Source organism: Macaca mulatta, chromosome 5 (genome assembly GCF_049350105.2).
Source record: "Macaca mulatta isolate MMU2019108-1 chromosome 5, T2T-MMU8v2.0, whole genome shotgun sequence".
Lineage (NCBI taxonomy): Eukaryota > Metazoa > Chordata > Mammalia > Primates > Cercopithecidae > Macaca > Macaca mulatta.
In genome coordinates, this window is record NC_133410.1 from 3,492,908 (window position 1) to 3,505,365 (window position 12,458).

The following is a 12,458-nucleotide window of genomic DNA, read 5'->3' on the forward strand; positions in this document are numbered from 1 at the left end:
AAAAACATACCCTCTGTTCTATTTTGCATCTTCACAACATCATCACTTACTGTATTGCTTTTTCAAGTGATCTTTAAAGAGTTTTGCAGGAGAGACTACACAGCAGGCCCGAGACCATCCTGAGAGGCCTGTGTGCCAGGCTGGCCCCTGAGTGGTATCAGGACGGTGCCCACCGTCCTCACTGAGGAGGGGCTCCCTGTGCTCAGCTGCTTGTGTGGGCAACAGGGTTTGTGCTGAGAACCTGCCTTCCCTCTGGGAGTCCAGAGTCTGGGTGCGAGGCAGGCAGAGAGTGCCCATGTGCCCAGCCCACAGTCAAAACTCTGGCACCGAGTCTCCGGTGGGCTTCCCTGGTGACGACACTGCACACACTGTCACGGCTCACTCTGGGGGGAGCTCAGTGCGTTCTGCGCGACCCCACCGGGAGAGGATTCTGGAAGCTCGGGCCAAGTTTCCTTAGGACACCGCCCCATGGGCCTCTGCCCCTGCTGATTTTGTGTGGAATCCTTTCGCTCTAATGAATCTCAGCTGTGAGTGCACCTTTGTACTAAGTCCTGGGAATCACTGGCCTGGGGGTGGTCCGGGAACCCCTGACAAGTTTGTTCTTAATGACAACCAATACTTTTAAAGTCATACCCCCTGGAAGAATTGAGTTAATATGATGTTTCTTTGCTTTTTTTGGTGGTGGTTTTTATCTAGCCTGTTGGGTGGCCTTTGCAGTATTGATTGAGGTTGTTTCAGGCTAATGTGCTTTCCCCCACACAGTATATTCAAAATAAATTAATGTGGGAGGGTCATGGAATATTAGGTGACCCCTCTCCTGAGGGAAAACTCTATGTGAGGGGATTTGTAATCAACTAAGGGGTTAGACTCTGTTCTGCAGGTGCCTTTGAACCTGAAGCCTGTAGCAGGCCTTGCTTCTCACGCTTGGACTCTGCTGTCCTATGAAATGTGGGTTTGGGTGTGTTTGTTCTGAGTGGAGCCCGAGAGTCTGCCTTTCAGACAGGCTGCCAGTCCACGGACGACACTGAGTAGCAAGGGGCTCTTTCCATCCAAGCAGGGTGTGGAAGCAGCAGGGGAAGCAGTCTTGCGTCCTCACGCCCACGGTGGGTCGGTGGGTCTGCCGGGCAGGAATGGGAACTTGTGCAGTGTCAGGGTAGCCATTGTGGGAGACATTTTCTACTCCGAAAGGAAGTTTCTTTGCCTGACTTGAAGATTTATTATCTATAGACACTTAGAGGTGCTTTCTGCGGTGGTTTTTATTATGAATTATGTTTTTGTGTTTAGGCAATACCAGTGAGCAGTGGAGAAAGATGGACTTTAATAATGAGCTGTTCATTTTTCTTTCTTAGGGCACTGTTTGAAGAAGCAAGCATGGTAGCATCAAGCATTCCCTCAAGTATTGCTCCACGGGAACAATGAGACGTGCTGTTTGTCTTGGAAGCTCATCAGAATGTTTAGAGTTGGGGAGGCGTCCAAGCGCCCATTGCCTGGGCCGACGCCCCCGCGGGTGCGGAGTGTGGAGGTTGCCCGGGGGAGGGCCGGCTATGGATTCACACTTTCGGGACAGGCGCCCTGTGTGCTCAGCTGCGTCATGAGAGGGAGCCCTGCGGATTTCGTGGGCCTCCGAGCTGGAGACCAGATATTTGCTGTCAATGAAATCAATGTGAAAAAAGCGTCTCATGAAGATGTAGTGAAATTAATTGGGAAGTGCTCTGGTGTCCTGCACATGGTGATTGCTGAAGGCATCGGCCGCCTTGAATCCTGTTCCAGTGACGAAGAAGGGGGACTCTATGAAGGAAAAGGCTGGCTGAAACCCAAGCTGGATTCTAAAGCACTAGGTATAAACAGAGCAGAGCGAGTCGTGGAGGAAATGCAGTCTGGTGGAATTTTCAATATGATTTTTGAAAACCCGAGCCTTTGTGCGAGCAGTTCAGAGCCCTTGAAATTGAAACAAAGATCCCTTTCGGAGTCAGCCGCAGCTCGATTTGATGTCGGACATGAAAGTATGAATAATCCAAATCCCAACATGCTTTCTAAGGAGGAAATATCGAAAGTTATTCATGATGATTCGGTTTTCAGCATTGGACTAGAAAGTCATGACGATTTCGCATTGGATGCAAGTATTTTAAATGTGGCGATGATCGTGGGCTACTTAGGCTCCATTGAACTTCCTTCCACGAGCTCCAACCTGGAGTCTGACAGCTTGCAAGCCATCCGTGGCTGCATGCGGCGCCTGCGGGCAGAGCAGAAAATCCACTCGCTGGTGACCATGAAGATCATGCACGACTGTGTGCAGCTGAGCACTGACAAGGCTGGGGTCGTGGCCGAGTACCCGGCCGAGAAGCTGGCCTTCAGCGCCGTGTGCCCGGACGACCGGCGATTTTTCGGGTTGGTGACCATGCAGACGAATGATGACGGGAGCCTGGCCCAGGAGGAGGAGGGCGCCCTGCGGACTTCCTGCCATGTATTCATGGTGGACCCAGACTTGTTTAATCACAAGATCCACCAAGGCATTGCTCGGCGGTTTGGGTTTGAGTGCACGGCTGACCCGGACACCAATGGCTGTCTGGAATTCCCGGCGTCCTCCCTCCCTGTCCTGCAGTTCATCTCTGTCCTGTACCGAGACATGGGTGAGCTGATTGAGGGCATGCGGGCCCGCGCCTTTCTGGACGGGGACGCTGATGCCCACCAGAACAACAGCACCAGCAGCAACAGTGACAGCGGCATCGGGAACTTCCACCAGGAGGAGAAGAGCAACCGAGTCCTTGTGGTGGACCTGGGTGGGAGCTCAAGCAGGCACGGTCCCGGAGGCAGCGCGTGGGACGGTGTGGGTGGGAGGGGTACCCAGCCCTGGGGTGCTCCCTGGTCTGGACCCTTCTGTCCGGACTCCGAAGGGAGCCCCCCATTTGAGGCCGCTCATCAGACTGACAGGTTCCGGGACCTAAACAAGCACCTAGGACCGGCCTCCCCTGTGGAGGTGCCTCCAGCTTCTTTGAGGAGCTCAGTCCCCCCTTCCAAGAGGGGCACCGTGGGCGCCAGCTGTGGTTTCAACCAGCGCTGGCTCCCGGTTCACGTGCTCCGGGAGTGGCAGTGCGGACATGCCAGCGACCAGGAGTCTTACACAGATTCCACCGACGGCTGGTCCAGCGTCAACTGCGGCACGCTGCCCCCTCCTATGAGCAAGATCCCCGCGGACCGCTACAGGGTGGAGGGCAGCTTCGCGCAGCCCCCGCTGAGCACTCCCAAGAGGGAGTGGTCCAGGAAGGCCTTTGGAATGCAAAACATTTTTGGTCCCCATCGAACTGTTCGAAAGACTAAGGAAGATAAAAAGGTAAGCCTGCCAGAAGCCGCTCAGCCCAAACTCCTCACTTAGCAGCCATGGGGAGGTGGCTCCCAGTCACCAGGTGGCACAGTCCTGGCTTCCTCTGGCTGGCCCTGTGGCCTCTGTGGCCATCACAGGGTGTCCGCGTTGCCTCTGGGCTGCGGACTGTGTCTTGCTGGGACCCCTCGCCCCCTGCCCTGTTGGAGTCCCTGGTTCTGGTTCTGGCTCTGATGGCTGGTTCTGGGCAGGACATCTGGGCAGGAGAGGTGGCGGCGAGAGGGAAGTTGTCATCTTAGAGCTCAGGGTAAGGCCCTTCCTCCCCTTCCTGCTCCTCCCTTGCTCTGTCCCTGTGGCCCCTTGAAGCCCATTTTAGGTCTGACCCCAGAATCTTCATCCCAGTGTCCCACATCCCTCTTGAGACGAGAATATTCTTGAAGCACCGAGAGCCTCCATGGGGGATATCCTGCTGTGGAAAACGCCGGCTGGACTCTGCAGTGGGCCCTGGGAGCCGCATGCTGCCTGCTCACCAAGGGGTACCTCATGGTGTGTAGTGCTGCCTCGAAGACCTGGACCCATCAGCATCCCTTTGGGGGCCCTGCCTTCCTTTAGGAGCTAAGTTGGAGCAGGAAAGAGAGTAAATGAGCAAACCTGGGAACCCTCTGGAAGGGACTTTGTCCAGCAGGAGGCAGTGCTGCCATGCGGCACTGTGCGGGGCTGTGCCTGTGCGGTTGGCTGCAGGGAACCCTCTGGAAGGACTTCCTCCAGCAGGAGGTGGTGCTGTTGTGTGGGGCTGTGCGGTGGGTGCTCTGTTTGGAGCCAGGGCCGTTCTGACAGGTGATGGGGGTGGGCACTTAGCTTCCTTTGTTTCAAAGAAACTACTCTGGCCATTTACGATGTAAAGACACCTTTTTAGTGTTTGTTCACATCCTGAGACTATCCTAAGAACACCCTCTAAGGCTGCTGACTGGGTGGGCAGGGCCGGGGAGTAGGAAAGGCCGTGTTTGACGATTATTTCTACTCGATTCCCCCACCCAGGGCTAGTGTTTTCCATGATGAAATGTGGCATCTGAGAGAGCATTTAAAGGCTAGGAAGAAGCTGCGGCATATGCCTCAACTCAGTGCTTTGCAGGCTGAGGCAGGAGGCTCGCTTGAGCCCAGGAGTTCAAGGCTGCCGTGAGCTATGTTGCAGCCACTGCACTCTAGCCTGGGTGACAGAGCGAGACTCTGACTCTAAAATAAAATAAAATTTAAAAAATGAAGGAAGGAGAGATTTCTCGTTTTATCTCCTCAAAATGATCACTGATAATATTTTGATGTATGTAAGCATATAATTGTGTTTTTTTAAAACACTTGTAATCATATGAATTTTCAGCATCCTCTTTATTTTTGGGGACAGGATCTGGCTCTGTTGTCCAGGCTCAAGTGCAGTGGCTCGATCGTAGTTCACTGCAGCCCCTGCTCCCGGGCTCAGGTGATCCTCCCACCTCAGCCGCCTGAGTAGCTGGGACTACAGGCACTGGCTACCATGCCCGGCTAATTTTTATATTTTCTGTAAAGATGGGATTTTGCCATGTTGCCCAGGCTGGTCTTGAATTCCTGAGCTCAAGCGATCCTCCTGCCTCAGCCTCCCAGAGTGCTGGGATTACAGGCATGAACCACACCACACCTGGCCTCAGCCTCCTTTTTAGAGGAGTCGTTCTGCAGCTGCGCGTGCTGCTGCTGTCTTTTCCTGTCTCTTGATCTGAGCCCTGGGCTGGATTCTCAAGGAGGTGCCCTCCTGCCTGCCCTGGGCCTCCCCTCACTTCCCCGTGGAGCCCGTAGGTGGTGGTGCAGGGCCACTGCCAGGGAGCTGGCCTCAGTGTGAGCTGCCTGTATTGGGCAGGGATGGGGAGGTGAAGAGCCCTGGAAAGTGGTGAAAATGTTCTTTGGCATCAGGAGATTCCTCATCTCTTTGAATACATGTTTAAAACTGTGTTTTCTCCACTGCTGTGGTGTAGTGAAGGTTGACACTAGTGTTTATGTGGTTCTTTGTGGATTACAGGGCACCTTCACCTGCTTTCTCCTGAAATTCAAAGTGACCTGGACAGTGGGGAGTATGATGCTATTTTAGCTGATTGACAGTGATGCTTATGGTCCTTAGGGGACCTGAGAGACAGATAACGCTGTCATCCCCATCCCACCAGTGAATGGACTGCTCCTTGGGGCGGGTGACATGGGTGTGTAGGCGGGGTTGTGATGCCAGTCTTGGGCTTCTTTGCAGTGAAGATGAGGGTCCTGGCTCTTCCCATCCACACTGGAGCAGAGCAGAAGGGGAGCTGGCATGTCCTCAGGGTTGGAAATAATGGTGCAGTCGTCACTGCTTTGCAGAGTGCATCCTTACCTTGATAGGAATCCTGAGGCCATCAGGCCAGGAGATTGAGGTTTGGCTGTCAGGTGACTTGCCTGCAGTCACAGGGCATGTAAGTGCTGGGACCAAGACAGCCCTGGCACTCCATGTCGCTTCCCACAGAGACACTCCTGTGTGTGATTTGGAATGGCCTTCATAATGTGGCGTGACACACTGTGAAAATAACTAGGTAGTGACATGTTGTGTTTTATGGGTTCCTGCTGTAATCTCTTGAAGTTTATCTGTTGCTGTTTACTTTGCCAAGTGGGCCTTCCTGTGTAGTAGGTCAGTCTGATCCCGTAGCCTCCCCCGTTAGAGCAGCAGAAGCTTCCAGGGGTCATGATGTGGCCACAAGATGGGTCTGGACGTCCCTCTGGGCAGGTCTGCAGAGCTTCGAAGGTGGCCGTGACCATCCACAGTGATCAGGGTCCCACCTGGACGCTGGCCTGTGCTGAGAGAAGGGGCCAGCAGGGATGCAGGAAGGGCCTGGAAATTAGAAGAAGAAGAAGAGTTGGCACAGGGAGGGAGAGAGCAGAGGAGGCCCCTGGAGGGTGCAGCGGTGTCAGGTAGCAAGCTTCACGTGGCTCCAGATTGTTAGTGGTGATGGGGACTTCAGGGCTTTACTTTGCACAGACTCAGGTGGAATCAGTCAGGATCCAGCCAGGAGACAGGAAACACAGCAGTATTTGAACGGGAAAAATTCAGTATACAGAGTTGTTAACAGAGGAAAAGATGGTTAGCTGCTGACAGACAGAAACGACAAGGCTAAGGTCATCAGTGTGGAAAGGGGCTGCGTCTGGAAAAGTGGGTGTGGGAGGTTTAGATGCCCAGAGTAGGGCCTTATCTGACAGGACCGTGAGTCCATCACAGCTGTAAGGGAGTGAAGCAGTTCCCGGGTGAGGATTGGTGGCTGTCCCCAGTCCCCAGGAAAAACGATGTGGGACCCTCACACGCCAGCCCATCCCACATCACCTGGGAAGCAGTGCCCGTGCCCAGCGCTGAACATCGAGCCCCTGGTCAGGATAGTCATGTGGTCTTCAAGGCCCAGTGCCAGGATCAGAAGCTGGGCATGGCAGGGTGGGCTTGGTACTCAGAGGAAATGCCTGGATTCCTGGCACAGTGCCTCGTTTGGCTACCCAGCGTCTGTATGCACCCTTCTTCAACACCCCCCAAGGGCATCTAACCCCTAACTTCTCCTTTTGAACCCACCTTGGCTTGCCTGCACCTCAGTGCGGGGTTTTCTGTGGCTGTGGAGCAGCTCTGGCCTGGACAGCCCCGTCAGCTCCTCTCCGCAGTGTGCTGCAGGTGGGTGGTGTCCAGCATGCTCTGAGGCCCAGGCCTGGGGAGGGGCCCCTGCCGATGGTGTCCTTGGCTTAGGCACTCGCTCTTAGCCCTAGAAGAATCTTCAGCATTCCGTCTACACAGTTATTTCTGGTTCCGTGAACGTTAAACGTTCCCTTTTAAATTACTGGCACCAGCCTTTCTTAATCTGTATGCAAAAAAAGCTGACTATTAGAAGAAATATAATGCTGCATCTAGTCACAAGTTGGTCTCTAAGGCCAACAGTTCTGTGTCCTAACTGCCACTAGATTCTCCATTGCTGTCCTTTCCCAAGGCTTTTGTCACTGTCGCCTCCATCCTGCTGTCCGCAGGCTCAGCCCAGGTTTCCGCCCTCAGTGGCCACTTGCTCCTGTGGAGGCCTGGAGACCAGCGAGCCAGACTCTTTGTTGCTCAGCATTTCGACCTCTTCTCGGTGAGATGGAAAGCTTTAACCCCCTGGACACCGACCCAGGTGATGACCTTGTGCCAGCTCATCCTCGTCAGCTTCTCCCTCCTCTGGGGAGGAGCAAGGAATGGGAGCTGAGTTACTTGTAGACTTGCTGAGGGTCTGAAATTCTTGAAGCGGATGAGATGATGTTTGGAAGTGGACTGCTTTCCGTTTTGTGTAGTTTGCTCCTTGTCTCTGCCTAATGTCTGTAGCCAGCACAAGCTGGTTCTCATGGAGATAAACACTCAGGCCTGTGACTATAAAAGGGGTTGACGTGAAAGGGAACCCAGGATCTCGAAATGCTTCTGTCATCAAGAATGATGGCCTTGTGTTTCATTTAAGGCAAGTGTGTTTAATTCTGTGTCTTTGCAAACTGACTCAAAGTTATATTAATTAAATTAATTATATTAATTGAAATACCTAGTTAAGTAGCAGCACCCACGTTCTTAAAATTTCCATACAATGGATTTTGGAAATTTTAAAAATGAAAATATGTTATTTATGATATGCAAAGGATTGATTGGTATAATTTTGAAATGAATGAATAAATACTTTTACATTCCTCAGTTTAATTTCTGGTATGAGAAACATCAGTAGCTGAAACCCACAAAGATAAAGGCTCGCTGAGGTGCTCAGTAGTTGGTAGGTCCTCCCGGGAGTCCTGAGGCCACAGCACTTGAGGACTGCTGCCTGCGGAAGGGCGGATTTGCAGGAGTGAGTTCCTGCTCTGCTGTTTCTTACTGAGATAAGACCATTAACAGGAGAACGGAGAAATACCTCATGGGTGTACTGGAATACCAGAGAGCTACGTCCGAGCGAGATGGTGGTACCTGCGTCACCTGAATACATCTGAAAACAGCGCTCATAAAAAAGGCAAAGTACAGAAGCCTCAAGCCCGTGAGCAGTGCAGTCTGCTGTCCAGGGTGGTGCGTGCCCCTAGATGGGAGGACAAGCCAGGGGTGAGCGGGAGGGCGAGCAAGTGCCAGGCCAGGGGGGCCTCTCCCGGAGGGGTGCTGCGCTGCCTTGCTCGTGCTGGTGCAGTTTTATGTCTTGCGGTGCAGTGTGTTGGTGGGTGGATGCTCATCATCTCATTCCCCACCATTTATTCATAATAACATACCCAAGCACTGTAAGAGTCGGAGCCTTAGATGCTGCTGCTGCCTCTGTCCCGCTCCACACGGAGAGCTGCAGTTCAGAGTCTGCTTCCTTTCACGCACTTACGCTGTCTGCACAACCTCTTGGATATTCTCCTCCTTTTCCTTCCCCTTATTGAAAATACATGTGACATACTGCTGTGAGTTACTTTTTTCTAAAACTCATGTACTTCGTTGTATAGCAATTTAAAAAACTCTTCTTCATTGTAGTGGCCACATGGTATTCCATCATATGCCTGTGCCATTTTTTATTGAATCAGTTCCCAGTTGATGGCAACCTTAGACTGTTTCTAGATTTCATTATAAACTGGATTGCAGTAAAAATTCTTAGGGTTCTATCTTTGTATATATGTGAGTTTTCTTTTGGGTAGGTTCCTAGATATGGAATTGCTGTTTTTAAAAGTGTATGTGCATTTTAAAGTTTGCCAAATTTCCCACCAAAGAGGTCTTCCAGTTTATATTTTTGTCAATTGTGTGTGTGTGTGTGTGTGTGTGTGTATGCCCCCTTTTTTTATTGAAGGAGAATTTGTGTTACTTTGATGTACAGAAAACTCAACAGTGTTCATTTCACCCAGTTTAGTGACAGGCTTTGCCTTTTCCAGCTTGGCAACGTGAGCCACAGATTTTGGTCCCAGAGCGTAGCCTTCCCAGTGATGGCGGATCTTGTCATATCTGTTGTCGTGGATCTTGATAGCTTCCGCCAGCTTAGAGCTCCCTTGTCTTCCAAGTTAACCTGTGTGAAGGCGACAGTGGAGCAGACTCCTTGGTCCTGCGAGCTTGACACCCTCGTCAGGCCTTCTCCTTGACAGTGCGGTAGGGAACCCCCATCTCAGGACACAGGCAGGCAGGAAGACAACCAGCTCAGTGGGAGCCACGTCACGTGCAGTTACCACTAGCTGAGCCTTCTCGTTTTCCACCAAGGTTGTGGCAGCATCAACTCCTGTTGGAGGGACACGTGGTCCATCTCTTAGTGGGGATGTCCCCTGGGCCAGTGCTGTCTTTCAGCCCAGGCCAACAGTCTCTGCTTCTTCTCTTGCTTGTCTCTGGTTGGTACTGTGGGCCAGCATACGTGGTTGGCTAGCTGCCTGTGGCCTGAGCCCTGGGTGAACCAGTCAGTCACAGGAGGTGCTTTCAGCCACTCAAGGAGGATGGCCCTTTGCCGCTGCAGCCTGAAACAGCAGGGCCTTTGAGAAAGTGGGCGAGGTCCCTGTAATGACTGGACGTCCTGTCCAGTGCAGAAATTCTTAGGCCTTTCCTCAGACGTCCATCTTCTTGGCCTCCTGCTGCTGCATGGTGGCAGGGGCCAGGGCCAACTCCTTCCGTTTGGCCTTCTTCCCTTTCAGCATCTTAGGTAGCTGGAGAAGAGGCCCTTTTCCTCCTACCCGTGTAGCTCTAGAGTTTTATCAGTCTTTTATTTATTTGCCAATCTGAGAGGAAAGAAATGGTATTATTTAATTTCTTAAATTGAGCAATTTTGTATGTTAATTGACCATAAATATTTCTTTTATTGTCTACTCCTGATTCATGTACCTTGGCCATTTTTCCACCTGATGGTAGGCCTTTTTCTTGTTGATTAGTAAGAGCTCTTTGTATATAAAAGAAATTAGTGCCTTGGTCAAAATATTTTAAACTAGTTATAAAAAATCTGCCGAAAGGGAAAAATTGAAAATGAATGAATTTTTGGTAGCTGCAGTTCAGATAGAGAGTGGGAATTTTCTTGGGAGGAGTTTTCTGAAAGGTGATTTATGCATGCTTGGAGGGTAAAGGATAGGATTCGTTGGTTCAGAAACACAGCTTAAGTTTCATTTTGATTTATTTGATATGAACCTTGGCATAAAATCAATGAGTAAATTTGATTACTTTTATAATTTATTATATAGATTAAAAGCTCCGAAATAGGGATGTGCTATGGTCTGAATGTTTGTCCTCTCTGAAACTCATGTTGAAATGTCATCCCCAATGTGACAGTATTAAGAGGTGAGGCCTTTAAGAGGTGATTGAGTCATGAGGACTCTGCCCTCATGAATGGCAGAATCCATAATCCATTCATCCTTGATAGGTTGTCGCAGGAGTGGATTAGTTATCAAGAGGGTGGGTCTGAATAATGAGCAGTGAGATTGAATCAGTGACAAAAACATCTCCTAACAGAGAAAAGCCCAGGGCCAAGTAGATTCACAGCCGAATTCTACCAAACCTATGAAGAACTAGTACTAACCCTCCTGAAACGGTTCCAGAAAATGGAGGGTGAGGGAGTTCTTCCTGACTCATTCTGTGAGGCGAGTATCACCCCAGTACCCAAACCAGACAAGGACAAACCACCAAAAGTACAGGCCAATATCTCTGTTGAACATAGATGTACAAATTTCAACAAAATACTAGCACACTGACTCCAGCGGCACACCAAAAAGATAATATGCTATGATGTGTTATGTGCCAGGGATGCAAGGATGGTTCAATGTATGCAAATCAGTAAACGTGATACATCCCATAAATAGAATTAGGAACAAAACCATATGACCATCTTAGAAAAAGCAGTTGGTAAAATTCAGCATGATAAAAACCCTCAACAAACAAGGCGTAGAAGCTCAAAATGATAAAGGCCGTCTATAACAAACCCACAACCAACATCATACTGAAAGGGGAAAAGTTTGAAAGCATTCCCTCTAAGAACTGGAACAAGACAAGGATGCCCACTCTCATCACTCCTATTCAACATAGTACTGGAAGTCCTAGCCAGAGCAGTCAGGCAAGAGGAATAAATAAAAGGCATACCAGTTAGAAAAGAGGAAGTCAAATTATCCTGGTTTGCTGATGACATAATCTTTTTTTTTGAGACAAAGTCTCGCTCTGTCACCCAGACTGGAGCACAGTGCTGCTATCCTAGGTCACTGTAACCTCAAACTCCTGGACTCAAGGGATCCTCCAGCCTCAGCCTCCCAAGTAGCTAGGACTACAGGTGCATACTACCATGCCTGACTAATTTTAAAATTTTTTTGTAGAGATGGAGTGTTAACAGTGTAGCCTAGGCTGATCTCAAACTTCTGGTTCAGGCAATCTGCCTGCCTTGGCTATCCAAAGTGCTGGGAGGTGTGAGCCGCCACCCCTGGCTAGATGTGATCCTATATCTAGAAAAACCTAAAGACTTGACTGAAAAACTCTTAGATTGGATAAATAAATTCAGCAAAGTTGCAGGATACAAAATCAATGTACAAAAATCAGTAGTGTTTCTTTACACCAATAATGATCTAGCTGAGAAAGAAATCAAGGAAGCAGTCCCATTTACAATAACTATAAAAATAAAATACCTAGGTATCAACTGAACCAAGGAAGTGAAAGATTTCCACAAGGAAAGCTACAAAATACTGATGAGAGAAATTGTAGATGACACAAACCAATGGAAAAACATCCATGTTCATGGACTGGAATAATTAATATTAAAGTGACCACACTGTCTGAAGCAATCTACAGATTCAATGTAATCCCTACCAAAATACCAACGTAATTTTTCACAGAAGTAGAAAATGCAGTCCTAAAATTTATATGGAACCAAAAAAGAGCCTGAATAGCCAAAGCAATTCTAAGCAAAAAGAACAAAGCTGGAGATATTGCATTACCTGACTTCAAATTATACAAGGCTGTAGTAACCAAAACAGCATGTTACTGGTATAAAACTAGACAACAAAATAGAGAACCCAGAAATAAAGCCACATATTTACAGCTAAGTGATCTTTGACAAAGTTAACAAGAACAGACAATGGGGAAAAGACATCCTTTTCAATAAATGGTACTGGGAAAATTGGATTGCCCTGTGTAGAAGAATGAAACTGG

At 49.6% G+C, this 12,458-nt stretch overlaps 1 protein-coding gene and 1 long non-coding RNA gene across 6 annotated transcripts in view; one reads left to right on the forward strand and one right to left on the reverse strand.

Annotated features, from left to right (window-relative positions):
- RGS12 (regulator of G protein signaling 12) overlaps positions 1 to 12,458 on the forward strand; it is a 184,608-nt gene that overhangs the window by 45,008 nt on the left and 127,142 nt on the right. For 4 of the 5 annotated variants that reach the window (XM_078003006.1, XM_078003011.1, XM_078003005.1 and 1 more), the window contains one exon: positions 1,350 to 3,331. In XM_078003006.1, coding sequence (XP_077859132.1) covers positions 1,451 to 3,331 — 1,881 coding nt within the window. In that variant the 5' untranslated portion in view covers positions 1,350 to 1,450. Of the gene's footprint in view, positions 1 to 87; positions 227 to 1,349; positions 3,332 to 12,458 lie in introns of those variants that run through there. The other variant, XM_078003007.1, reaches the window with a different exon arrangement.
- LOC144341101 (uncharacterized) lies at positions 4,688 to 7,667 on the reverse strand. The gene is made up of 2 exons (XR_013417701.1): positions 6,918 to 7,667; positions 4,688 to 6,194 (listed from the first exon to the last, which is right to left on the reverse strand). It is a non-coding gene; the product is annotated as an uncharacterized LOC144341101 (long non-coding RNA).